Here is a 27,607-nt window from a genome sequence, read left to right as displayed (position 1 = left end):
TTTTTTGGAAAAGGAGGGAAGCGCCCTCTACCAAATTATGGCTCAGCGAATTGGCAAAAACTGTACACTTATAAAGAATTAGATATATTCTGAACAATAAATTATCAACATTTGATCAAATCTGGCAGCCTTTCCTCTCTTACTTGGATCAGTCGGCGCTGTGAATTTGTACTTAACGCACTCTCAATTGTAATATATTAATCTACCTTTGGGCAGCATGTGCTGGCCCCGCCACTCGAGCAGTCGGGAGGGGAATAGGGGGGAATAAGGGGGGGGGGGGGGGAAGTGACATCTACCCTCTTTCTTTCTTTCTACCTGTCCTTGTTCTGTATGTCTTGGAGGAGGGAGGGTGGGGTGGACCCCCACCTCGCCACACTGGGTAGCACAGAGCGACACTTTAATGGGCATTGCACTAATAATGGTGCTGACTAGGGAAACGTTCTAGCAGGTAACTGGACAATAGGCTTGCCTATATGGAGGGTAGGGGGAGAATTATTTCGTCAAATGTATTTCTAAGTTAATAATAATACTTATGTATCACGACCGTGATTGGGAGTCCCATAGGGCATCGAACAATTGGCCCAACGTTTCACTCCCTCTAAAAACAGAAATAAATGTTTTGGCCTTCACAAATATTATTTTGGCCTTTATTCAGATTACAAATCGCTCACTTTCGTTTTTTTGAAAACGAAATAACCTCCAAAATATCGTTATATATTATGAAGTTGTAAAGGTTTTCAAAGTCGTTCTCCTCCTCAGACGAGGAGGAGCATGGATCGGACCAAGATGCGGATTGGTAATTGTACATGTTTAATGTAAATAACAAGAAAACACTACAAACTACAAAACAACAAACGTGACATACCTCAAAACAGTCCTGTGTGGTCCAAACACTGACACAGGAAACAAACACCCACAAAAGCCTACTGCCTATGGCTACCTTAAATATGGCTCCCAATCAGAGACAAATGAATGACAGCTGTCTCTGATTGAGACCCAATCTAGGCAGCCATAGACATAACTAGACAACCTAACAAACACTATCCCATACACATACAACACCCATAGACTAACCAAACACACACAACATACAATGCCCACCCCAACTCACGCCCTGACCAACTAAACATAATCAAAATAACATAAAAATAGGTCAGGAACGTGACAGAAGTTGATGGCACAGTCACATAGCCGGCACCTAAATAAAGCTGAGTGACTCACTCATTCATGGCTTTGGGTCAAAATAAGTACCAACATTCTTTCTGATAGTCTTTAATAAATAAATGTTTTGGTTATCCTGACCTGGACACCATGTACAGTATTATAATAACCCATTATGGGCTATTAGCAGAACAATTTACCTTTACCAACACCTCTCTGTATTTTTGATACTTTGTGGATGGGGTCTCCCCAGTGGTGCAGCTGTCTAAGTCACCGCATCGCAAAGCAAAATGCGTTGCTACAGATACCCGTGCAGGCCGCCACCGGGAGACCCATGAGGCGGCTTTTGGTTTTAATTTAGAATCCTCCAATGTAAACTCACTCACTTTTGTACATCGCCTTGGTCCGTACAATTGACCTTATTTTAGCGCCCCAAAAACGTAATACTTCCAGATCAACTGTAATGTCAATACCATTGTAAAGCACAATTTCTCCCCTTTCCAACAGAATCAATTACATGACCCCACGCTGCCCATTTCTGCATAATTCAACAAGGCAATGAGCTCCGTTGGGTCTTAAAAAAAATGGCGGGTGGGGAAGCGAAACTAATGTGTGATAGTGAGAAGGAGAGATGTTGTGTGGGAAAATTTTATTTTTTCACTCGATCTGTCCAACTTATCACCTTATCGCCTCTAAAATGTAAATAAAACACTATAAAGAGTTTATATAATGTGTCATTACATACCTATTTGAAGGTTTGTGTCGAATTTGAATCGGGTTTTTAGGGCGGTGCTAAAGTGATCTTAGAAGTAAACAGCGGCTTTGAGAATGATGATCGCATGCAATGATGATGCAAAAAATTACTAGGTATCCTCCCTTACCCCTGTCACTGTCCATTTCTTTTTTTTAAACGATAAGAGAAGTGCTACACCTGGTGGAGAGATTGTAAGACAGAAATAGTTGCTTTATGCGGGCTGTACGTTACGACATGACACGTCACGATGTAATGGAGGGTCCGTTTTTTCCTCCAATACTATAGAGCCATTACCATGTCGATCAACGCTTGAATAGAAACGTAGTTCACACCCCCAATTTTGAAGTCAACATAGTCGCTACAGTCCCATTCGTTTTCTTTGTAGCCTCGTATGAATGTTGCGGTTGCGCACATTTGTACGGAATGGGGTGAGTTTACGTTATATGTAATTATTGGCGGAGAGTCACGTCATATTTTTCGATATACTGTAGGTCTACCGTAGGCAACATGAGTCTCACTAGTGTTGAGTAATGTGCTGTTACAAGGGGTGTAGGTCTTATTTATTTAAAGAGCATATTGAATTTAGAAGCAATAGGATTTGATAGCCTACAACTATTTTAGCACCGTTTTGCGCTGCTCTGAGACAAGCATGGGGACTGGTCTTGATAAATCAATGAGATTTTTATTTTCACTGAACCTCCGTTTTGGTATTGGTTAGACTACAATTATAAATGTTATGCTCTTAGTGTAACCTTTATTTAACTAGGCAAGTCAGTTAAGAATACATTCTTATTTACAAGGACAACCTACTCCTTCCTCCCCGGTTGGGGAATTGAACCCCAGTCTCCTGTGTGCCTGCACAACACGGGGATGCTTCAGCTAAATAGCCCAGTACTGTATAGCCTACACCCAACTGTAACTTTGTACAGCACCATATTTTCCATTCCATCCTAATGGAAACCTAGAGGGTTTTTCGTTTTTTCTTGGAATATAAACACCATAATATTAATCAAATTAATCCCAAACTCTAAAAATAATTGGAAAGATAGATACAAATTATTTGTGATGTGGTTACAATAAAGAATGTAAACCAGATGCTGTGTTTTTATTTACAGTAGTGGTGGACAGCTGGTGGCATTTTGAAAACAGGTTTTCAAACACTTGTAGCCCAATTAGCAGGACAATAGACTCTTTATAGCCCGGCTACTGTAGGTGTGAACATCCCCCTACCTACAATGTATTCGACGCTGAAGTATTAAGTACTCTGAAGTGTTACATTTCTAACTCAAAACAGCGGTACAATATTTCTTCATCAACATCTTTATGCTTTCGTTAATAAAATAAGTAGAAAAAAAGACATTTAAAATGCAGATGGTTATTTAAACTACACCCAGCTCCATAACCACAGGTAAAACCTTGCTGAGCTGATCAATGTATTTGTTGCATTGTAGCATCTCAATTTCTCTAACCAAAACGTCTTGATGACCTCAAAAGTTTAGACACACCTACTCATTCCAGGGTTTTCTTTATTTTGTACTATTTTCTACATTGTAGAATGATAGTGAAGACATCACAACTATGAAATAACACATATGGAATGCGTGCTGCGCACAACACGGAGATTCTTCAGCTAAATAGCTCAGCACTGTAGACTACTCAAGACCGTCACGTTGTACAGTGCTATATTTTCCGTTCCATCCTAACGGAAACCCAGAGGGTTTTTAATTTTACTTGGAGTAGAAACACCATAAATGTAATCAAATTAATTAAGCAAGTACCAGTCAAAAGTTTGTATACACGTACTCATTCCAGGGTTTTTCTTTATTTTTACTATTTTCTACATTGTAGAATAAAACGATGAAATAACACATACGGAATCATGTAGTAACCAAAAAAGTGTTAAACAAATATAAATATAGAACTGAAGTCAGAAGTTTACATACACTTAAGTTGGAGTCATTAAAACTCATTTTTCATCCCCTCCACAAATTTCTTGTTAACAAACTATAGTTTTGGCAAGTCGGTTAGGACATATACTTTTGTGCATGACACAAGTATTTTTTCCAACAATTGTTTACAGACAGATTATTTCACTTATAATTCACTGTATCACAATTCCAGTGGGTCAGACGTTTACATACACTAAGTTGACTGTGCCTTTAAACAGCTTGGAAAATTCCAGAAAATGATGTCATGGCTTTAAAAGCTTCTGATAGGCTAATTGACATAATTTGAGTCAATTGGAGGTGTACCTGTGGATGTATTTCAAGGCCTACCTTCAAACTCAGTGCCTCTGTTTGACATCATGGGAAAATGAAAAGAAATCAGCCAAGACCTCAGAAAAAAAATTGTAGACCTCCACAAGTCTGGTTAATCCTTGGGAGCAATGTCCAAACGCCTGAAGGTTCCACGTTCATCTGTACAAACAATAGTACGCAAGTATGAACACCATGGGACTACGCAGCCGTCATACCGCTCAGGAAGGAAACGCGTTCTGTCTCCTAGAGATGAACATACTTTTGTGCAAAAAGTGCAAATCAATCCCAGAACAACAGCAAAGGACCAATGGGACAAATATTGTACTTTTGGGAGAAATGTCCTCTGGTCTGATGAAACAAAAATAGAACTGTTTGGCCATAATGACCATCGTTATGTTTGGAGGAAAAGGGGGGATGCTTGCAAGCCGAAGAACACCATCCCAACCGTGAACCACGGGGGTGGCAGCATTATGTTGTGGGGGTGCTTTGCTGCAGGAGGGACTGGTGCACTTCACAAAATAGATGGCATCATGAGGACAGAAAATTATGTGAATATATTGAAGCAACATCTCAAGACATCAGTCAGGAAGTTAAAGCTTGGTCGCAAATGGGTCTTCCAAATGGACAATGACCCCAAGCATACTTCCAAAGATGTGGCAAAATGGCTTAAGGACAACAAAGTCAAGGTATTGGAGTGGCCATCACAAAGTCTCAATCCTATAGAAAATTTGTGGGTAGAAATGAAAAAGCGTGTGCGAGTAAGGAGGCCTACAAACCCGACTCAGTTACACCAGCTCTGTCAGGAGGAATGGGCCAAAATTCACCCAACTTATTGTGGGAAGTTTGTGGAAGGCTACCCAAAATGTTTGACCCAAGTTATACAATTTAAAGGCAACGCTACCAAATACTAATTGAGTGTATGTAAACTTCTGACCCACTGGGAATGTGATGAAAGAAATAAAAGCTGAAATAAATAATTCTCTCAAGCGACATTTCGCTTTCTTAAAATAAAGTGGTGTTCCTAACTGACCTAAGACAGGGCATTTTTTACTAGGATTAAATGTCAGGAATTGTGAAAAACTGAGTTTAAATGTATTTGGCTAAGGTGTATGTAAACTTCCGACTTCAACTGTATGTGACTCACCACCTGGATTCGGTCTTATGTAGCAAAATTTGGAATTTCTGTTTTTTTACATTGGATCAAAGTAGAGACTCAGAGCTACAAAAAATGGTATATCATACACTGCATTTGAGGAAACAATGGGAAAGTAATTCGGCTTTGAAACTAGTAAACTCACTTTTGAGAAAACCGCCTGTTTTGGTACTACTATTTGTCTACACCCATTCAGCATTGCTCACACCCTCTTAAGCCTTAGCCCCACCCATCTCTTTAAGGGTTGATCCGAGCATTCTGTACTAACTTTCCAGCTACATCCAGACATTGAGAGAGAGAGAACAGGTCACTGAACATTACTCGCCCTAGCAGAGCTGGTTAGGGTGTTATGTTATCCAGAGCGCTGATGACTGCAACTGTGCTGTCAGATTGTCCGTTGGTAATTTCAGAGCGCACACTGGATGCTCTGGCCAATAAGTAGGGTTGATCTGAAAGCTCTGACCTCACAACAACAGTCAAGCACCCAAGCTAACTGGCTAACATTGGCTAGCTACTTCCAGGCAAATAATGAGATAACACCCCAATCTGACCATTTTACTCACCCTAGCAGAGCTGGTTAGGCTGTTTTCATGTTATCCAGAGCGTTGGTGACTGTAACTGTGCTGCTGGCAACAATTTAATTACGCTTTGTTGCCGACGTTAACTGGACATATTCAATGGGTGTTGAGGATAAAAATGAATCAGTTATTCTGCACTCTGGCACACTAAGACGAGAGTCTTTAGTTAAGAAATGTAGCTAGCTAGGTAAACTATGAATCCCAACGCATGACGTAACGTTAGTTAGCCGGCCAGCCAGCTAACAGTACACTTTAACTTGAAATAAATACTTTACGTCAAGAGAATGTCAAGAGTGTGCAAAGCTGTCATCAAGGCAAAGGGTGGCTACTTTGAAGAATCTCAAATATATCTTGATTTGTTTAACACTTTTTTGGTTGCTACATGATTCCGTATGTGTTATTTAGTAAAAAAAAAAATTGAAATAACTTTTGACTGGTACTGTATGTCAATTCGCAAAGTCTTGTCTGATAGCTTGACGTTGCTTCTGCCAGCATTCTGGCTCTCACTTCCGGGCTTTCTCCCGCATCTCCCGCTTCAGGAACATTTTGTTCTGGATCTCGTTGAGTGAGAGGGACACAGAGCAGCGTGAGGGATTCTCCTTCCTGTACATAATGCTCTCCTTAATTGCCTCTTTTATCACCTAAAGAGGTGGATGGAGGAGGTGGAATGGATTAAACACTGTATTAACCTAAACATGTGGTTAACAAGCAATCATAATGAATTCAAATGCGGTTATAGGTTAGATAAAAAAACAATCAGCATAGGCCTACACACAGGTGTTTGATGTCCGGGGGACCCATAATTAGTGATGGATAATTGAGCAAACTTTATGTTTAACATACATGTTTAACATACATTACATCTGGCTGGCTGAACTGACATTTACGTTGTTGAAATATTGTTTTACATACATTAGTTCTGGCTAACCGAACTCACACCACTTTGTTGAGGGTGGTTTGAACAGGAGTCAGGATGCACATTACCATCTACCACATACAGTACTAATGTCAAATTGGGAAACCCCTTCAGTCACTGGCATTTTAGTTCTGACCGACTGAACTGACTTTTTGATTCGTGGGATCTTTTTACACACCCACACACAGTGCTCAAGAATCAATTTGACCTTGATGTTGTAAAGCACTTCACGATAACGCACCAACCACAGACAAAACTAGTATGGCTCCACATCAACATATTTCCTGGCTCTTTGAAGAGCACTTAATTGTTCCAAAAACTGTCTGACCTAACATATTAGAGACGGATGTACAGTAGCCAGTGGTGATGTTGTTGAAGGCTGAACATACCTCGATGTTGTTGAGCGTATTGAACTCCATGAGGTCGTGGAGTTGTGTGAAGGCCTGGTTCGAGTACTGGAAGTTAAACGTGGAGTACGGCGTCTCGGGGTCATCAAAGATGTCAAAGTCAGCCATCTTCTTCTCCTGTTCTGTCTCACGAGGCACTCCTTCAAACACACAGCAAAGGGATGATATGTATTTCAGGATGATAGTGACTATGACTAACTAATAATTGGTCATATACAGCTAATAATAGCCTATATCATATGACTAATTCAGAACTACGGTTGTTTCAGCCCCAACTCCAGTAGATTACGCACTGTCAGTCCATTTTAACAATGGCGAAGTTACGTGATGGCTAGTCATTTGCGACTCACCACCTGAATTCGGTCTTATGTAGCAAAATTTGAAATCATGTTTTTGACATGGAATACAAGTAGAGACTCAGAGCTACAAAATGGTATATCAGACACTGCATCTTTGAGGAACAATGGAAAAGTAATTCTGCTTTGAAAGTTGTTAAACTTGTCAACTCACTTTTGCGAAAATGGCCTTCGAATGTTTTGGTATCTAGTGTAGAGCTCTTCTTTGTTTACACCCATTCAGCACCGTTCACACCCTCTTAAGCTTTAGCCCTACCCATCTCGTTTCACTCTCGGAGCGTTCAGAGCGCACACTTGATTCTCTGGGCAATGATTTGTTTACCTCTGGATAACATGAAAACATCCTTACCAGCTCTGCAGGAAACAATTTCATTATGCTTTTTTTGCTGACGTTTACTGACACCGGCCATATTCAACGGGGGTTGTACACTTTAGCTTAAGGCATGTAGCTCAAGGCACCCTAGGAATGTAGGTTAGGGCACACTTTAGCTTAAGGCATCCAAAATGAGGGTACACTTGTCTTTGACTCTACAGGGGATTAAGAGACCAGTGATATAACCTACTCTCTCTCCTACACAGACATAAATATATCAGTGTATGACAACATGTGAGTGGCCCTCGTCGTGAGGCAGAGCAGAGGCCAGGCCAGTGTGTATATATGTGTTCCTGTGGCTGATGATGTATACCCTGTTTACACACACTGCTCTCCCAGCATAGTGAGAGATTCCCCCCATAGCACTTGGTCACAGATCTGCTCCTTATGGGTTCATAAGTCACCCCACTAGGCAACTCGTAAAATACCAATCCCACACATGGCCCAGTTCTCCACCATAAACCCTCAACTTCCTTAGGGGCATATTCCCTATGGATAAACAGTCAGTAAGGGGCCTACTATTATGTATGGAATACATCGGAACAGACCAGACTTGATCGGAATACACTGGAATTGATCTAGGAACCAAAACCAAGTTAGGGGAGACCAGTCACTAAAATAACATTGCTTATAGCTAAACGCCCCATAGCTTAATTGAAGAGGAAATCACTTTCAAACAGGGCTCACATATTTCACATATACACAAACAACCTGTACAGACATACATTTGGCATACACTGTACATATACAGTACTTACCAGGGGCTTTGAACTTCCTGAAGTTGATGTTGACCAAGACAAAATGGATGACAGTGGGGCAGTTCCGTTCCCCCTTTATTGGCTTGAAGATGTAGCACTCTTTCAGGCCCTCGCGGTCAAACACTTTGGGGTCAATCTTAGGGAATGGCAGCTTGTTCATCCGGGCCCACTTCTCAGCCAGCAGCAGCTCCTATATACCAAACACAAGTCAAAAAGTTCACATCTTGATTACTACGGCATAGTAAAATGATGAACTTTTATCCTACCTCATAACTACTTAATCATCACACAAAAAAAATTCACAAAATAATTGTCAATGATAAAATGATATAAACAAACATTTTAAAGCAAAGTACTGGCAGGCGGAGCTTGGTAGTACAATTTTACATTTACATTTAAGTCATTTAGCTGACGCTCTTATCCAGAGCGACTTACAAATTGGAAAGTTCATACATATTCATCCTGGTCCCCCCGTGGGGAATGAACCCACAACCCTGGCGTTGCAAGCGCCATGCTCTACCAACTGAGCCACACGGGACTACAATGATCTGACCTGAAGGGTGACCACATTTAAAATACCTAATGTATTAAAATTCATTCTCCATTTGCAATGTGCTGCCTATGACCTCACATATCGTCTCAAGAAATGTTTTCAAACACCAAGTTAGGCATACCTAATTTCAAAATAGGCCATCACTGCCAATCGTGAATAATATTCCTTAAACTGAATCCGCATGCCAACCATTTGATCTCAATCAGTTTCATGGGAATATGCATTTAAATCTTCTTGAACTACTGTCCGTGTGCAAATTAGAACAGATGGTGTTAACAAACTACAGTGGCTTGTGAGAGTATTCAACCCCTTGGCATTTTTCCTATTTTGTTGCCTTACAACCTGGAATTCAAATGGATTTTTGAGGGGTTTGTATCATTTGATTTACACAACATGCCTACCACTTTGAAGATGCAAAATATTTTTTATTGTGAAACAAACAAGTAACAAGACAAAAAATGAAAACTTGAGCGTGCATAACTATTCACACCCCCAAAGTTAATACTTTGTAGAGCCACCTTTTGCAGCAATTCCAGCTGCAAGTCTCTTGGGGTATGTCTCTATAAGCTTGGCACATGTAGCTACTGGGATTTTGCCCATTCTTCAAGGCAAAACTGGACCTTCAAGTTGGATGGGTTCCGCTGGTGTACAGCAATCTTTAAGTCATACCACCGATTCTGAATTGGATTGAGGTCGGGGCTTTGACTAGGCCATTCCAAGACATTTAAATGTTTCCCCTTAAACCACTCGAGTGTCACTTTAGCAGTATGCTTAGGGTCATTGTCCTGCTGGAAGGTGAGCCTCCATCCCAGTCTCAAATCTCTGGAAGACAAACAGGTTTCCCTCAAGAATTTCTCTATATTTAGCACCATCCATCATTCCTTCAATTCTGACCAGTTTCCCAGTCCCTGCCGATGAAAAACATCCCCACAGCATGATGCTGCCACCACCATGCTTCACTGTGGGGATAGTGTTCTCGGGGTGATGAGAGGTGTTGGGTTTGTGCCAGATATAGCGTTTTCCTTGATGGCCAAAAAGCTAAATCTGACCAGAGCACCTTCTTCCACATCCCTTTTGGCGAACACCAAACGTGTTTGCTTATTTTTTTCTTGAAGCAATGGCTTTTTTCTGGCCACTCTTCTGTAAAGCCCAGCTCTGTGGAGTATACGGCTTAAAGTGGTCCTATGGACAGATGTTCCAATCTCTGCTGTGGAGCTCTGCAGCTCCTTCAGGGTTATCTTTAATCTCTTTGTTGCCTCTCTGATTAATGACCTCCTTGCCTGGTCTGTGAGTTTTGGTGGGCGGCCCTCTCTTGGCAGGTTTGTTGTGGTGCCATATTCTTTCATTTTTTTAATAATGGATTTAATGGTGCTCTGTGGGATGTTCAAAGTTTTTGATATATATTTTTTTAACCCAACCCTGATTTGTACTTCACAACTTTGTCCCTGACCTGTTAAGCGAGCTCTTTGGTCTTCATGGTGCCCCTTGCTTAGTGGTGTTGCAGACTCTGGGGCCTTTCAGAACAGGTGTATATATACCGAGATCATGTGACACTTAAATAAAGTCCACCTGTGTGCAATCTAACTAATTATGAGACTTTTGAAGGTAATTGGTTGCACCAGATCTTATTTAGGGGCTTCATAGCAAAGGGGATGAATACATATGCACGTACCACTTTTCCGTTTTTTTGAATTTTTGGAAACATGTTATATTTTTAATTTCACTTCACCAATTTGGACTATTTCATTACATGAAATCCAAATAAATATCCATTTAAATTACAGGTTGTAATGCAACAAAATAGGAAAAACGCCACGGGAGATGAATACTTTTGCAAGGCACATAGCCTTCCTGTATCATTCTGCATGCTTTTGAGTTTTTGGCCGCATTAATATAATTTTTTTTACTATTCAGCTGATCATGCTAAAATTTAGGTGGTGTTTCTGGTGTAACAGTAACATTATATCATGTGATTATATTTGGTTCTGTTATGTAGAGTACTAATTATTCATTATGTGATCTTCATAGACATTGATTCAGCTTTGATCTAACTTCACTAAACGTTGTGAGAAGTTGCGGCACAATGCTCCGGCCACACCTGCTCCCGCTGCACTGAGCGAGCAAAGGGAATGTAAAACAGTTAGGAAGAGAGACTTTTAAAACAGGATTGAGTGAAGTAGCAGCAAATATGTTGAATGAGAAATTAATGAGCATGGAGAGCCTCACAAGTTTGATGAAATTACCTTATCTTTCAGTTTAATACGTCTATTTACTTAAATTTGTAGCTCTTCACCAGACGTACGCTTTTTATAAGTTATTAGGCCTAGCCAGTCCCTCCAGGATTTTGCAATTTTTTTGTGTGATTTCTGCGGCCAAAAATGCTTGATTTTGCGGCAGCTGTTCTGAAATTCTGCGATACATTTTGCGATGGTTTTTTTCACGTTAATTTTGAAATTGTTTCGCACGGTCGTTAGCTGATATCTTTGTTGGCAAATGAGATTGATTTCTGTTCAATGCACCAGCCATCATCTTCACATGTGAATACGCTGACAGCCCAGGGGGAAAAAACTTTGTTGACATGTGGTTGGATTGGGCCATTTTCCATGGTAACAGTGCAGTAATTAGTCAAAATTACGAACCCGCATTTGATGCGCTAAAAGTGCGGGAATTGTTCAAAATTGCGAGCTCTCGCATAATATGCGCTGATTGGTTGATTTTGCATTGAATTATGCGATCGCAGAATCGCGGAATCCTGGAGGGACTGCCTAACTGTCCTCTCCAATTTTAGCTGGAATTTAACCCAAAAAGATTTGAGAAATATGATTGATTGACAATAGGCATATGACATTGGACTACGTCTCATCTTGCCTGTTCTGAAAGAGCTGCAAAATCTGGACCCATACAAATAAGCTGTGCTTGACAATCTAGACCCTCTATTTCTGAAACTATCCGCCGCCATTGTCGCAACCCCTATTACCAGCCTGTTCAACCTCTCTTTCATATCGTCTGAGATCCCCAAGGATTGGAAAGCTGCCACGGTCATCCCCCTCTTCAAAGGGGGAAACACCCTGGACCCAAACTGTTACAGACCTATATCCATCCTGCCCTGCCTATCTAAGGTCTTCGAAAGCCAAGTTAATAAACAGATCACTGACCATCTCGAATCCCACCGTACCTTCTCCGCTGTGCAATCCGGTTTCCGAGCCGGTCACGGGTGCACCTCAGCCACGCTCAAGGTACTAAACGATATCATAACCGCCATCGATAAAAGACAGTACTGTGCAGCCGTCTTCATCGATCTGGCCAAGGCTTTCGACTCTGTCAATCACCATATTCTTATCGACAGACTCAGTAGCCTCGGTTTTTCTGATGACTGCCTTGCCTGGTTCACCAACTACTTTGCAGACAGTGTGTCAAATCGGAGGGCATGTTATCCGGTCCTCTGGCAGTCTCTATGGGGGTACCACAGGGTTCAATTCTCGGGCCGACTCTTTTCTCTGTATATATCAATGATGTTGCTCTTGCTGAGGGTGATTCCCTGATCCACCTCTACACAGACAACACCATTCTGTATACTTCTGGCCCTTCCTTGGACACTGTGCTATCTAACCTCCAAACGAGCTTCAATGCCATACAACACTCCTTCCGTGGCCTCCAACTGCTCTTAAACGCTAGTAAAACCATATGCATGCTTTTCAACCGTTCGCTGCCTGTACCCACCCGCCATCACCACCCTGGACGGTTCCGACCTAGAATATGTGGACATCTATAAGTACCTAGGTGTCTGGCTAGACTGTAAACTCTCCTTCCAGACTCATATTAAACATCTCCAATCCAAAATCAAATCAAGAATTGGCTTTCTATTTCGCAACAAAGCCTCCTTCACTCACGCCGCCAAACTTACCCTAGTAAAACTGACTATCCTACCGATCCTTGACTTCGGCGATGTCATCTACAAAATAGCTTCCGATACTCTACTCACAAATTAGATGCAGTTTATCATAGTGCCATCCGTTTTGTTACTAAAACACCTTATACCACCCACCACTGCGACCTGTATGCTCTAGTCGGCTGGCCCTCGCTACATATTCGTCGCCAGACCCACTGGCTCCAGATCATCTATAAGTCCATGCTAGGTAAAGCTCCGCCTTATCTCAGTTCACTGGTCACGATAACAACACCCACCCGTAGCACGCGCTCCAGCAGGTATATCTCACTGATCATCCCAAAAGCCAACACCTCATTTGGCCGCCTTTCCTTCCAGTTCTCTGCTGCCTGTGACGGGAACGAATTGCAAAAATCGCTGAAGTTGGAGACTTATTTCCCTCACCAACTTTAAACATCTGCTATCTGAGCAGCTAACCGATCGCTGCAGCTGTACATAGTCCATCTGTAAACAGCCACCCAATTTACCTACCTCATCCCCTTACTGTTTTTATTTATTTACTTTTCTGCTCTTTTGCACACCAGTATCTGTACTTGCACATGTTCATCTGATGATTTATCACTCCAGTGTTAATCTGCTCAATTGTAATTTTTCGCTCCTATGGCCAATTTATTGCCTACCTCCTCATGCCTTTTGCACACAATGTATATAGACTCATTTTCCCCCCGTACTTTTCCCCCCCTGTGTTGTCTGTTCACACTGCTATGCTTTATCTTGGCCAGGTCGCAGTTGTAAATGAGAACTTGTTCTCAACTAGCCTACCTGGTTAAATAAAGGTGAAATAAAAATAAAAAACATAAAAAAAAGTTGCGCAGAATATCAGATCTCAACAAAGATTGGAGAAGTGTTTAACATCACCAGTACCACATCCTTATGATATATGTTTTTTCATAAGCACAACGTGACTGGAAGAGACAGGTTGGAATGTCTGACTGAAATATGGAACAAAATAACTTTTTTCCTTCTAAATTAGTGATGTTTGAATTTGTTGATAAAATGTGGGACATGATTGTTTGGTTGCGGGACTCAAGACAAAGGTCCAAATTGCGGGACTGTCCTGCACAATCCTGGACATGTGGTCAACCTACTGACCTTGAAGGGTGGGCTGGAGTCACTGGGGCGGGCTGAGAAGTCAAAGGAGATGATGAGGTCGACGCCACGCTGCGGGCGCAGGATGAGGGGGTACGGGAGGTTATAGGTCAGACCACTGTCCACTACGTGGATCTTTTTACTCTTCACGTCCAGTGGCTCGTAGATACCAGCAAACTCATCTGGGTCTGAGAATGTTATGGAATACATGCAGAATAAATACAGAACGTGTTATAGTAGAAATGCGTAAAGGAACAGATGTGTGTGTTGATTGGGTATGTGTGTGATGGTCATGTTATAACTGTTTCCATATGTACACAGTAGATGTCTTCATGGATCCACCTGTACCCAAATACCCGAGATCCGATCCTAGACGCGAGTGGGTCCGGATCCAGAATTCTAAATAATGTCAGGGGTCTGGGTCGGATGTCATATGATATAATTGTCACAGGTCTCAGGTATGTGTAATTTTAATCGACTTGTCTGGAAGGGCCCATATACAGTGGGGAGAACAAGTATTTGATACACTGCCGATTTTGCAGGTTTTCCTACTTACAAAGCATGTAGAGGTCTGTAATTTTTATCATAGGTAAACTTCAACTGTGAGAGACGGAATCTAAAACAAAAATCCAGAAAATCACATTGTATGATTTTTAAGTAATTAATTTGCATTTTATTGCATGACATAAGTATTTGATCACCTACCAACCAGTAAGAATTCCGGCTCTCACAGACCTGTTAGTTTTTCTTTAAGAAGCCCTCCTGTTCTCCACTCATTACCTGTATTAACTGCACCTGTTTGAACTCGTTACCTGTATAAAAGACACCTGTCCACACGCTCAATCAAACAGACTCCAACCTCTCCACAATGGCCAAGACCAGAGAGCTGTGTAAGGACATCAGGGATAAAATTGTAGACCTGCACAAGGCTGGGATGAGCTACAGGACAATAGGCAAGCAGCTTGGTGAGAAGGCAACAACTGTTGGCGCAATTATTAGAAAATGGAAGAAGTTGAAGATGACGGTCAATCACCCTCGGACTGGGGCTCCATGCAAGATATCACCTCGTGGGGCATCAATGATCATGAGGAAGGTGAGGGATCAGCCCAGAACTACACGGCAGGACCTGGTCAATGACCTGAAGAGAGCTGGGACCACAGTCTCAAAGAAAACCATTAGTAACACACTACGCCGTCATGGATTAAAATCCTGCAGCGCACGCAAGGTCCCCCTGCTCAAGCCAGCGCATGTCCAGGCCCGTCTGAAGTTTGCCAATGACCATCTGGATGATCCAGAGGAGGAATGGGAGAAGGTCATGTGGTCTGATGAGAGAAAAATATAACTTTTTGGTCTAAACTCCACTCGCTGTGTTTGGAGGAAGAAGAAGGATGAGTACAACCCCAAGAACCCATCCCAACCGTGAAGCATGGAGGTGGAAACATCATTCTTTGGGGCTGCTTTTCTGCAAAGGGGACAGGACGACTGCACCGTATTGAGGGGAGGATGGATGGGGCCATGTATCGCGAGATCTTGGCCAACAACCTCCTTCCCTCAGTAAGAGCATTGAAGATGGGTCGTGGCTGGGTCTTCCAGCATGACAACGACCCGAAACACACAGCCAGGGCAACTAAGGAGTGGCTCCGTAAGAAGCATCTCAAGGTCCTGGAGTGGTCTAGCCAGTCTCCAGACCTGAACCCAATAGAAAATCTTTGGAGGGAGCTGAAATTCCGTATTGCCCAGCGACAGCCCCGAAACCTGAAGGATCTGGAGAAGGTCTGTATGGAGGAGTGGGCCAAAATCTCTGCTGCAGTGTGTGCAAACCTGGTCAAGAACTACAGGAAATGTATGATCTCTGTAATTGCAAACAAAGGTTTCTGTACCAAATATTAAGTTCTGCTTTTCTGATGTATCAAATACTTATGTCATGCAATAAAATGCAAAGGAATTACTTAAAAATCATACAATGTGATTTTCTGGATTTTTGTTTTAGATTCCGTCTCTCACAGTTGAAGTGTACCTATGATAAAAATTACAGACCTCTACATGCTTTGTAAGTAGGAAAACCTGCAAAATCGGCAGTGTATCAAATACTTGTTCTCCCCACTGTAGATCTGAACGCGACTGTTGCAGTAGAGAGAGAAATTCTATACTTTTTGCCGCTGCTCTTACTTTTCACTAGAGTGGACGTGGCGTGTGTAGCTTGTTGTTGTTGTTGGCCAATCATAAGTCATCATTGCGGCAATAGGTTACGGTCATAGAGCCTCAGTGTGTGGCAAATGGAAGATGGAATTAAAAGGAGAAATATAGGCTACAACTACCAAGAGCCAACAGGTAGGCTGCTACTTAATATTCTGAATGGAGTTGTTGTTATTCGTAAGTGTAGGATGAGAAAGTGCATGCACTGCAGCCTCAATTAGCATAGCTAGCTAATGTTAGCTTACTTGACTAGTGTCTCTCAGTTCTATGCAGTCAAGACCGGTACAACGTAATCATATTTGATGAAAGTTAACCTAGCTATGGCAGCTATTAGACTACTATAGCGCAAGTCGGCTTGGTTGGTTGCTGTCTCTCATGTCTCCCTCCCTCCTGCCTGCCCGTTTCCCTCGCTCACAGTATGGCCCCTCCGCCTGCTAGAGCAGCACCTCAACCTCTCTCTCCTTCATCAGCTATGCTTAACTTCTTTGGGACCGGGGGGCAGTATTGAGTAGCTTGGATAAAAAGGTGCCCAGAGTAAACTGCCTGCTTCTCTGTCCTAAAAGCTAGAATATGCATATAATTAGTAGATTTGGATAGAAAACATTCTGAAGTTTCTAAAACTGTTTGAATGATGTCTGTGAGTTTAACAGAACTCATATGGCAGGCAAAAACCTGAGAAAAAAATCCAACCAGGAGGTGGGAAATCTGAGGTTTGTAGTGTTTCAACTCTTTGCCTATCCAAGATAGTGGAAATGGGGTCATGTTGCACTTCCTAAGGCTTCCACTAGATGTCAACAGTCTATAGAACCTTATTTGATGCTTCTACTATAAAGGAGGGGGGAATGAGAGGGGATTGAGTCAGAGGTCTGCCAGAGAGTCACGAGCTGGTCATGCGCATTCACATGAGAGGTAGTTTGCGTTCCATCGCATTTCTGAAGACAAAGGAATTCTCCGGTTGGAACATTATTGAAGATTTACGATAAAAACATCCTAAAGACTGATTCTATACTTAGTTTGACATGTTTCTACGGACTGTAATATTACTTTTCGTCTGAACTTTCGGCTGGACCTGCCAGCGCGGATTGTGTACGCGCAAACAAAAGGAGGTGTTTGGACAAAAATGATGGACTTTATCGAACAAATCAAACATTTATTGTGGAACTGGGATTCCTGGGAGTGCATTCTGATGAAGATCATCAAAGGTAAGTGAATATTTATAATGCTATTTCTGTCTAATGTTGACTGCACAATATGGCGGATATTTCTTTGGCTGTTTTGGGCTCTGAGCGCCGTACTCAGATTATGCTTTTTCGAAATCTGACACAGCGGTTGCACATTAAGGAGAAGTTTTTCTAAAGTTCCATGTTTTATAGTTGTATCTATTATCAATGTATATTATGAGTATTTCTGTGAATTGATGTGGCTCTGCAAAATCACCGCATGTTTTGGAACTACTGAACATAACACGCCAATGTAAAATGAGATTTTTGGATATAAATATTCACTTTATCGAACAAAACATACATGTATTGTGTAACATGAAGTCCTATGAGTGTCATCTGATGAAGATCATCAAAGGTTAGTGATTCATTTGATCTATATTTCTGCTTTTTGTGACAACTCTCTTTGGCTGGAAAAATTGCTGTGTTTTTCTGTGACTTGGTGGTGACCTAACATAATCGTTTGTGGAGCTTTCGCTGTAAAGCCTTTTTGAAATCAGACACTGTGGCTGAATTAACTAGAATTGTATCTTTAAAATGGTGCCTAATACTTGTATGTTTGAGAAATTTGATTTATGAGATTTCTGTTGATTGAATTTGGCACCCAACAATTTCACTGGCTGTTAGCGAGGGGTTCCGGTTAAATAGGGATGACAGTTACTCCAAATGGATTGTGATATGTGTATTGCTGATTTCCTTTTTGTCTTTGTTTCGATTTATGGAGTGTTGGATTCCCCGATGGGTTAGGGTGCTAACTTCCTGATCTGGTAACTCTTCCAAGAGGTTGCCAGTAAAATAAGGGAGTATGAACTCATTTGAAAATGGTTTTAACAGTAACAGTATGTTGCTATGCTCTTTGACACTATTCGTAGAGATAATGTTATTAACTTCTCTAGGATAGGTGGGACAGTAGCGTCCCACTTGGCCAAAATCCAGAAAAAATGTAGCGCGCCAAATTCAAATATATTACTATAAAAATCAATCTTTCATGAAATCACACATGAAAGACACCAAATTAAAGCTACACATGTTGTGAATCTAGCCAACATGTCTGATTTCAAAAAGGATTTACGGGGAAAGCACACCAAACAATTATGTTAGCTCAGTACATAGCCACAGAAAAGCATAGCCATTTTCCCAGCAAAAGATAGTAGTAACAAAAACCAGAAATAGAGATAAAATTAATCATTAACCTTTGAACATCTTCATCAGATGACACTCATATGACATCATGTTACACAATACATTTATGTTTTGTTCGATAATGTGCATATTTATATCCACAAATCTCGGTTTACATTGGCGCCATGTTCAGAAATGCCTCCAAAATATCCAGAGTAATTACAGAGAGCCACGTCAAATAACAGAAATACTCATCGTAAACTTTGATGAAAGATACATGTTTTACATATAATTAAAGATACACTTGTTCCTAATGCAACCGCTGTGTCAGATTTAAAAAAAACTTTACGTAAAAAGCACACAGACATAATTCAAAAAGTTTTAGAAACTTCAGAGTGTTTTCTATCCAATACTAATAATAATATGCATATATTAGCAACTATGACTGAGGAGCAGGCCGTTTACTCTGTGCACCTTTCATCCAAGCTACTCAATACTGCCCCTGCAGCCATAAGAAGTTACCCTATCACTTCGTCTTCCTGTCGAACCATCACAGATGTCAGGGTTGGAGAGAAGGAGGAGTGCATCTAAATTGGAGTATATATACTTGTGATGGTGGAAACATGTTTTGTCTAATGCAGCTGTACTGATCCTCTGGGAAGAATAAACTTGGTTAAGCTTTCATAGTGTCCGTTGAGTTTTTTACTCTGAGAATTAGAACCTAACAACCCTATGACAAAATGTGCAGAATTGCAGGAAATAAGCTTTAAACCTGCAAAATTCTCTCCACCAACAAGAGGGGTGTGAACAGTTTTTGTTATGAACAGTGCTTGTGCCCATAGAAATAGATGTGGCGCGTGCACGCGGGCTCGGGATGTTCCCCAATACTGGAAGGGGGGCCCTGAGTCAAAAAGTTTGAGAACCTTTGCTGCAGTGGAGAGGGTCAAAAGCTTCAAGTTCCTTGGCGTGCATATCACAGAGGATCTGACTTTTTATTACTACTATTTTTTTACTTTTGCATTTGGCATTTGATTCTTGATGGATATTGATCATGTAATGCATTGTTGAGGAGAGTTAGCAAGTAAGCATTTCACTGTACTGTGCACCTGACAAATAAACTTTGATTTGATTTGCTTTAACTAGAATCTAACAACGGTCATAGACCTGTCATACAGTGGGGAGAACAAGTATTTGATACACTGCCGATTTTGCAGGTTTTCCTACTTACAAAGCATGTAGAGGTCTGTAATTTTTATCATAGGTACACTTCAACTGTGAGAGACGGAATCTAAAACAAAAATCCAGAAAATCACATTGTATGATTTTTAAGTAATTCATTTGCATTTTATTGCATGACATAAGTATTTGATCACCTACCAACCAGTAAGAATTCCGGCTCTCACAGACCTGTTCGTTTTTCTTTAAGAAGCCCTCCTGTTCTCCACTCATTACCTGTATTAACTGCACCTGTTTGAACTCGTTACCTGTATAAAAGACACCTGTCCACACACTCAATCAAACAGACTCCAACCTCTCCACAATGGCCAAGACCAGAGAGCTGTGTAAGGACATCAGGGATCAAATTGTAGACCTGCACAAGGCTGGGATGGGCTACAGGACAATAGGCAAGCAGCTTGGTGAGAAGGCAACAACTGTTGGCGCAATTATTAGAAAATGGAAGAAGTTCAAGATGACGGTCAATCACCCTCGGTCTGGGGCTCCATGCAAGATCTCACCTCGTGGGGCATCAATGATCATGAGGAAGGTGAGGGATCAGCCCAGAACTACACGGCAGGACCTGGTCAATGACCTGAAGAGAGCTGGGACCACAGTCTCAAAGAAAACCAATAGTAACACACTACGCCGTCATGGATTAAAATCCTGCAGTGCACGCAAGGTCCCTCTGCTCAAGCCAGCGCATGTCCAGGACCGTCTGAAGTTTGCCAATGACCATCTGGATTATCCAGAGGAGGAATGGGAGAAGGTCATGTGGTCTGATGAGACAAAAATATAGTTTTTTGGTCTAAACTCCACTCGCCGTGTTTGGAGGAAGAAGAAGGATGAGTACAACCCCAAGAACACCATCCCAACCGTGAAGCATGGAGGTGGAAACATCATTCTTTGGGGATGCTTTTCTGCAAAGGGGACAGGACGACTGCACCGTATTGAGGGGAGGATGGATGGGGCCATGTATCGCGAGATCTTGGCCAACAACCTCCTTCCCTAAGTAAGAGCATTGAAGATGGGTCATGGCTGGGTCTTCCAGCATGACAACGACCCGAAACACACAGCCAGGGCAACTAAGGAGTGGCTCCGTAAGAAGCATCTCAAGGTCCTGGAGTGGCCTAGCCAGTCTCCAGACCTGAACCCAATAGAAAAACTTTGGAGGGAGCTGAAAGTCCGTATTGCCCAGCGACAGCCCCGAAACCTGAAGGATCTGGAGAAGGTCTGTATGGAGGAGGAGTGGGCCAAAATCCCTGCTGCAGTGTGTACAAACCTGGTCAAGAACTACAGGAAACGTATGATCTCTGTAATTGCAAACAAAGGTTTCTGTACCAAATATTAAGTTCTGCTTTTCTGATGTATCAAATACTTATGTCATGCAATAAAATGCTAATTAATTACTTAAAAATCATACAATGTGATTTTCTGGATTTTTGTTTTAGATTCCGTCTCTCACAGTTGAAGTGTACCTATGATAAAAATTACAGACCTCTACATGCTTTGTAAGTAGGAAAACCTGCAAAATCGGCAGTGTATCAAATACTTGTTCTCCCCACTGTATATCTGGAATCTAGAATGTGTTACATCTAGAACTCCTAGATCTCCAGATTTGACATCTGACCTGTGACAGCGTCAACCTCATCCTCGAAGGAGGCGCAGGAGTTCTGGTACATAAAGTCTCCGAAGGTAGAGAAGGGCATGTTGGTGTTGAGGTTGAGGCCTAGCATGAAGTTATGGACCTTCCCCGCCCGCCCCTCTCGCGTGTTGAACAAGGAGTCGCCGCTGAAGAGGGAGGTGATCATTCGCTGGACCCAGCTGTTCTGGGCGGTGCCGTACTCATCTTCCGCCTCTGGGTTCTCCTTGCCTCCTGGAGAGGGGAGAGATGGAGAAAAAGAAGGGAGGCAAGTGAGAGAGAAGGGGACAATGTTGATAAAGAGAGGCCACATGGGATGTACAGCAGGCTTACAGTATGCATTTGGTGGCTAGAGGTGCTTGATAGGCCTTGATCTGAAGTGCACAGTTCCTCGAGGGTCACAGTTTAATTGATCAATCGTTTAGTCTACACTCCCAGGTATAAAATAATATATACAGTGCATTCGGAAAGTATCAGACCCCTTGACTTTTTCCAGATTTTGTGAAATTACAGCCGTATTCTATAATGGATTAAATTGTCTTTTTTTCTAATCAATCTACACACAATACCCCATAATGACAAAGCAAAAACAGGTTTTTCGAAATGTTTGCAAATGTATTAAAAATAAATACTTTTGTAAATGTGATATCAGTTTTCAGACACTTTACTCATTACTTTGTTGAAGCACAGCCTCAAGTCTTCTTGGGTAGGACGCTACAAGCTTGGCACACCTGGATTTGGGGAATTTCTCCCTCTCTTCTCTGCAGATCCTCCCAAGCTCTGTCCGGTTGGATGAGGGGCGTCGCTGCATAGCTATTCTCAGGTCTCTCCAGAGATGTTTGATCCGGTTCAAGTCTGGCTGGGCCACTCAAGGACAATCAGAAACTTGTCCCGAAGCCATTCCTGCGTTGTCTTGGCTGTGTGCTTAGGATCGTTGTTCTGTTGGAAGGTGAACATTCTCCCAAGTCTCAGGTCCTGAGCGCTCTGGAGCAGGTTTTCATCAAGGATCTCTCTGTACTTTACTCCGTTCATCTTTCCCTCGATCCTGACTAAACTCCCAGTCCCTGCCGCTGAAGAATATCCCCACAGCATGATGCTGCCACCACCATGCTTCACTGTAGGGATGGTGCCATGTTTCCCCCAGCTGTAATGCTTGGCATTCAGGCCAAAGAGTTCAATCTTTGTTTCATCAGACCAGAGAATCTTGTTTCTCATGGTCTGAGAGTCCTTTAGATGCCTTTTGGCAAACTGTCATGTGTCTTTTACTGAGGAGTGGCTTCGGTCTGGCCACTCTACCATAAAGGCCTGATTAATTAAGTGAGTTAATGGCATGTTGTTTATAACACAATTTTTCACTTATTTTGTACATAATGTTGCTGCTGTCGTCTCTTATGACCGAAAATAACTTCTGGACATCAGAACAGCGATTATTCACCTCGAACTGGACATTTTTTCTTTAATGAGTTCAACGTGAAGGATATACTGCTTTCTCGGGAATGGGCCTAAATTCTTCCCATTTACGGGAAGAAAAGACAGAGAAAAAGGGGGCGGAGGTCAGGCTTCATTCTGAGAATTCGAAGGTGCGTGAGTAAACTTCCACTACCATCCGTTCTATTGGCCATTGTGCAATCATTGGAAAACTAAATGGATGATATATGGTCAACACTATCCTACCAACGGGACATTAAAAACTGTAATATCTTGGTCGTTTGATAAGGAAATGTACTTTAGAATGGATCTTTCACAATTACCACCCGGTGGATATTGGTCGAGGTTACTAGAATAGATACTTTAGATGTATCTATAGTAGTGAAAGGAGATTGTTCTTCTCTCTCTTCTTCGGGTTGAGTTTCCTAGACTATTTTACATATACAGTTGCAGACTGTGAATGTGTAGTCTTTAGTTTTGTAGATTTCTTAACCATTCGTGACTTCCGGTTCCCACCATCCGCCTGCTTGGTCTCTATTTAAATTGCCAACCATTTCAACATGTAGCTACAGCTCCAAGCTACATTGCAATTATTAACAAATTCAACAGGATTGTTCTTTAAGTGCCCTTGGACCCTTCCAACTGGTTGGAAAACAGAAATATTGTTTCATTATTGAACCTTTTTATGTTAAAGTTTGGCCAAGTCTCTCTCTGTATTCCACAGTCACACATTCCACACGGCAGAGCCCAAAAGCAGTTTTTACGACCGGTCATAAAACTGGTGGGGGAGAGAGAGAGAGGGATGGGGAGGGGAATCTGGCACCTATAATCCTCACCCAACAGGGCAAGTCATGACAACGTCGTCCCCACAGTGACCGTACGTACATATCCCAACCAGAAGCCATGGATTACAGGCAACATCTGCATCGAGCTAAAGGCTCGAGCTGCTGCTTTCAAGGAGCGGGACATTAATCCAGACACTTATAAGAAATTCTGCTACACCCTCAGTCGAACCATCAAACAGGCAAAGCATCAATACAGGATTAAGATTGAATCCTACTACACTGGCTCTGACGGTCGTCAGATGTGGCAGGGCTTGAAGACTATGACGGACTACAAAGGGAAACCCAGCCGTTAGCTGGGTCCCTAATGAGACCTGACCGTGGCCCCCTTCATCACTAATACATGACTCTCTCCCCTTATCAATGCCTGCCACATATGATCGTTTTCCCTACACTCACTACATTCTAAGCTTAATTGCACCCACCATATACCTTCCTCCTACAGATAACCATTAACTTCTGGTGTAGACCCTCTAAACCATAGCACTCAATATTTCAATAGAATACCTGATAGAACTCAGAATCCATCAACTGGTACTGTATATCTTTATGATTTTGGGGGTTAATTACCTTGTATCAAGCCATGGAAATGTGATAAGCCTGATGAGTTTGCCGTTTGTGAACAGAATACAAATGTTTATTATATCAAGACACGAGGAGCGCGCATGACAAAGGTAGCTAAAGCACACCTGATTGGTAGGGCTAAGCATGAATAGTCATTGAAAGTTGTGGACACAATTGTGGGAAGCATTGGGCCAGCATCCCTGTGGAACGCTTTTGACATCTTGCTTTGACGAATTGAGGCTGTTCTGAGGGCACAAGGGGGGGGGGGGGGGGGGGCAACTCGATATTAGGAAGGTGTCCTTAATGTTTTTAACACTCAGTGTATATAAGTTGTTTGTCATGAAAGATGGTCTCTCTAGTTCAATCGATCTTTGAGTAATTAGGAAAAAAAATAAAAGTGTTACTTTCGTCCCGGTTTTCCCCTACTCGCACATGGCAAAAACAAAAAGTGTTACTTTCGTCCCGGTTTCCCCCTACATGCACGACTAGGGTTGGGTGATATTACCATAGCATCGTCTATCGACAATAATTGACTGCCATCGCTGATGGTGACAACATTGTGATCTGACAGACAATGGTTTAGCCTATTTGAACTATATAGCCAACTATACAGAACGAGAGGAATATAGAAAGAGAGGAATGAAAGAGAGGACTGTAGGCCAGACAGAGCAGAGAATTCCACCAAAGCAGTGCACAATGTCCAGTCAGAAAATAGCCTATTGTTTCTCTCTTTGTCGGACGCATGGGCATTAGGCAATAGCCTAAACCTAATTTTGTTTTATAATGGACACTCCTTAACTATCTAGTGTCAAGACATTTAAAAAAATTGTAGCCTATATTCCCTTCTCTCTCCATTTGATAGGCTATGAATATGACTGAAGGCTACACTTCATTGTTTTATGCATGGCTTTCTCCCAATCAAACAATACATGTAACAGAGTTCCATCTCCAAAACTTATTTGAATAGCCTAAAAACGTAAGGTATTCTAGCATGTCGTGATATTCAAAAATAACAAGAATGAAAGTCTATAGCCTAAGCCTAGGCATATGCTATTCTCAATCACAGCTTTATGAGAGATAGAACAAACCATATTATTTATTTTCTATTATTTTATGAGGCAAATACAGCTATTATTATCCAGTTCTGAAGATGGTAAACTGCTTCTATCCAGCCCATGATGTAGGCCTATAACCTAGCTCACTATGTCGAGACGGCCTGTTCCTCATCAGACAGTCACTGCTCCATCAATGCAGCATCAAGGCTGTGACTTCCCCTGAACAGTGTGAATGTGTTAAAATAATGTAGACCACACACTTATTCAGGATTCTGTGTATTTCGTATGAATCATTATGCATCATGGATATTGCAGTTCTCACCTTTCCAAGGCCTCTCGTCATCATCTAGACTGTCCTCCCCCACAATGTGTTGAGGCTTTAACTGTTCTGCAGGAAAAGACAAGGACATCTTCTTTAATCACACTTTCACTCATATCCAAGTCTTCACTCCATCTCAAAAACAGAGGTTATCATAGCATGACATGTATCGCTTACATTAGGCTGTCCAATTAACTTTCAATTTTTTAGGCCCTACCTTTTTATAAACTCATTAGCAACAATGGCTTACATAGCAAACACAATAAAACAATTGGCATTTAACATAAACCAGTAAATCATTGGAATGGGTGTAGGTGTACCTGCTTGCAGATGCTGTGAGTGCACATGTGCAACACAAGCTGAAAGGTCAAATCAAACACCAACAGCCCATAAAACAAACTTAAAAAGCAGTTAAAAAATAATGACAGGAAGCTGAACATTATCTTTGTTTTGACCGTAGGTGTAACGGCTGTGTAACGGCTCCTCTGACGAGGAGGAGTAGTAAGGATCGGAGGACCAATGCGCAGCGGGGTACGTGTTCATGCTCTTTATTAAAACAATCGAACACTGAAACAAAACAATAAACGACACGTGAAATAACCAACCGAAACAGTTCCGTGTGGAACACACAGACACAGAAAATAAACACCCACGAAACACAGGTGGAAAAAGGCTACCTAAGTATGATTCTCAATCAGAGACAACTAACGACACCTGCCTCTGATTGAGAACCATACCAGGCCAAACGTAAAACACAACATAGAAAAACGAACATAGACAACCCACCAAACTCACGCCCTGACCACACTAAAACAAAGAAATAACAAAAGAACTAGGGTCAGAACGTGACAGTAGGGGAATCACACTCACATCTGTGAGTTGGCATCAGGTACCAGCATGTCACATTAATCTGCGTTCACACAGAGTCAGGCGTACCGTACGTAATAACAAAACAGACAATGGGAGGTGCAGTTGGCTTGTGTTGCGCAGAGCAGATCCAACATATTGGATTGGGACTATGGGCTAACACAACACATAGGAACTAAGCCTTTGGGCTAAGCACAGTCATCGTCTTCAGGTCTATACGCTGCAATGTATGAGCTTCACTGTGAGTAGATACAAGACAAGTGTATGTGCTGTCCTAACTGTGGAGGAGACCATGATGTGGTACTTTATCTGTACAGGGTGCATGACTTCATTTGGGTCAGGGATAAGACCAGAGGTCAGGGTTAGGATTGGGGTTATAAGAAACGTGTGTGTGGTTTCTTACCGAGCTCTTCCTCCATGGTGCTCCCCCCGACAGTGTCTTTGACACCCAGCACTCTGTTGAAGAGGATGGAGAAGGCACTCCCCCAAACCCCTGGAGAGAGTTAAACCCACTAGATCAACATCAATATCATGTGATGACTTATGCATATCATGTTTGATGATCGCTTATCATGTGAGGAATCTCTTCAGGAAGTCCTATGCAGAAGTGCCAGCAACATTCTGTCGTTTGTGTATGTATGTGTGTGTCTATGTCTGGGTTTTCTTACCCATAAGGTAATGTAGTGGGTTCTCTTCATATTGCTTCACAGTGATTCCCATGAAGAACTTGCTTCCAAAAAGATCAGGGGTCATGAACGTTCCGTACTTTGCCATTCCAATCTCATACGGGCTGAACTCCACCCAGTCTGTCAAAAAAATGGTTAAATAAAATAAC

The 27,607-nt window shown here is 41.9% G+C and overlaps 1 protein-coding gene across 2 annotated transcripts in view; it reads right to left on the bottom strand.

The window, feature by feature from the left end:
- Positions 1-793: 793 nt before the first annotated feature.
- LOC139577563 (cytosolic phospholipase A2-like) overlaps positions 794-27,607 on the bottom strand; it is a 52,831-nt gene continuing 26,017 nt past the window's right edge. For both annotated transcript variants that reach the window (XM_071404655.1, XM_071404654.1), the window contains exons 11-18: positions 27,441-27,578; positions 27,176-27,265; positions 25,909-25,974; positions 21,686-21,931; positions 14,306-14,490; positions 8,715-8,904; positions 7,210-7,367; positions 794-6,545 (exon numbers count right to left, since the gene is read on the bottom strand). In XM_071404655.1, the coding sequence (XP_071260756.1) occupies positions 6,408-6,545; positions 7,210-7,367; positions 8,715-8,904; positions 14,306-14,490; positions 21,686-21,931; positions 25,909-25,974; positions 27,176-27,265; positions 27,441-27,578 (1,211 nt within the window). In that variant the 3' untranslated portion in view covers positions 794-6,407. The remainder of the gene's footprint in view (positions 6,546-7,209; positions 7,368-8,714; positions 8,905-14,305; positions 14,491-21,685; positions 21,932-25,908; positions 25,975-27,175; positions 27,266-27,440; positions 27,579-27,607) is intronic.

This window comes from Salvelinus alpinus, chromosome 6 (genome assembly GCF_045679555.1).
Source record: "Salvelinus alpinus chromosome 6, SLU_Salpinus.1, whole genome shotgun sequence".
NCBI lineage: Eukaryota > Metazoa > Chordata > Actinopteri > Salmoniformes > Salmonidae > Salvelinus > Salvelinus alpinus.
This window is presented reverse-complemented; position numbering and strand designations above follow the sequence as displayed.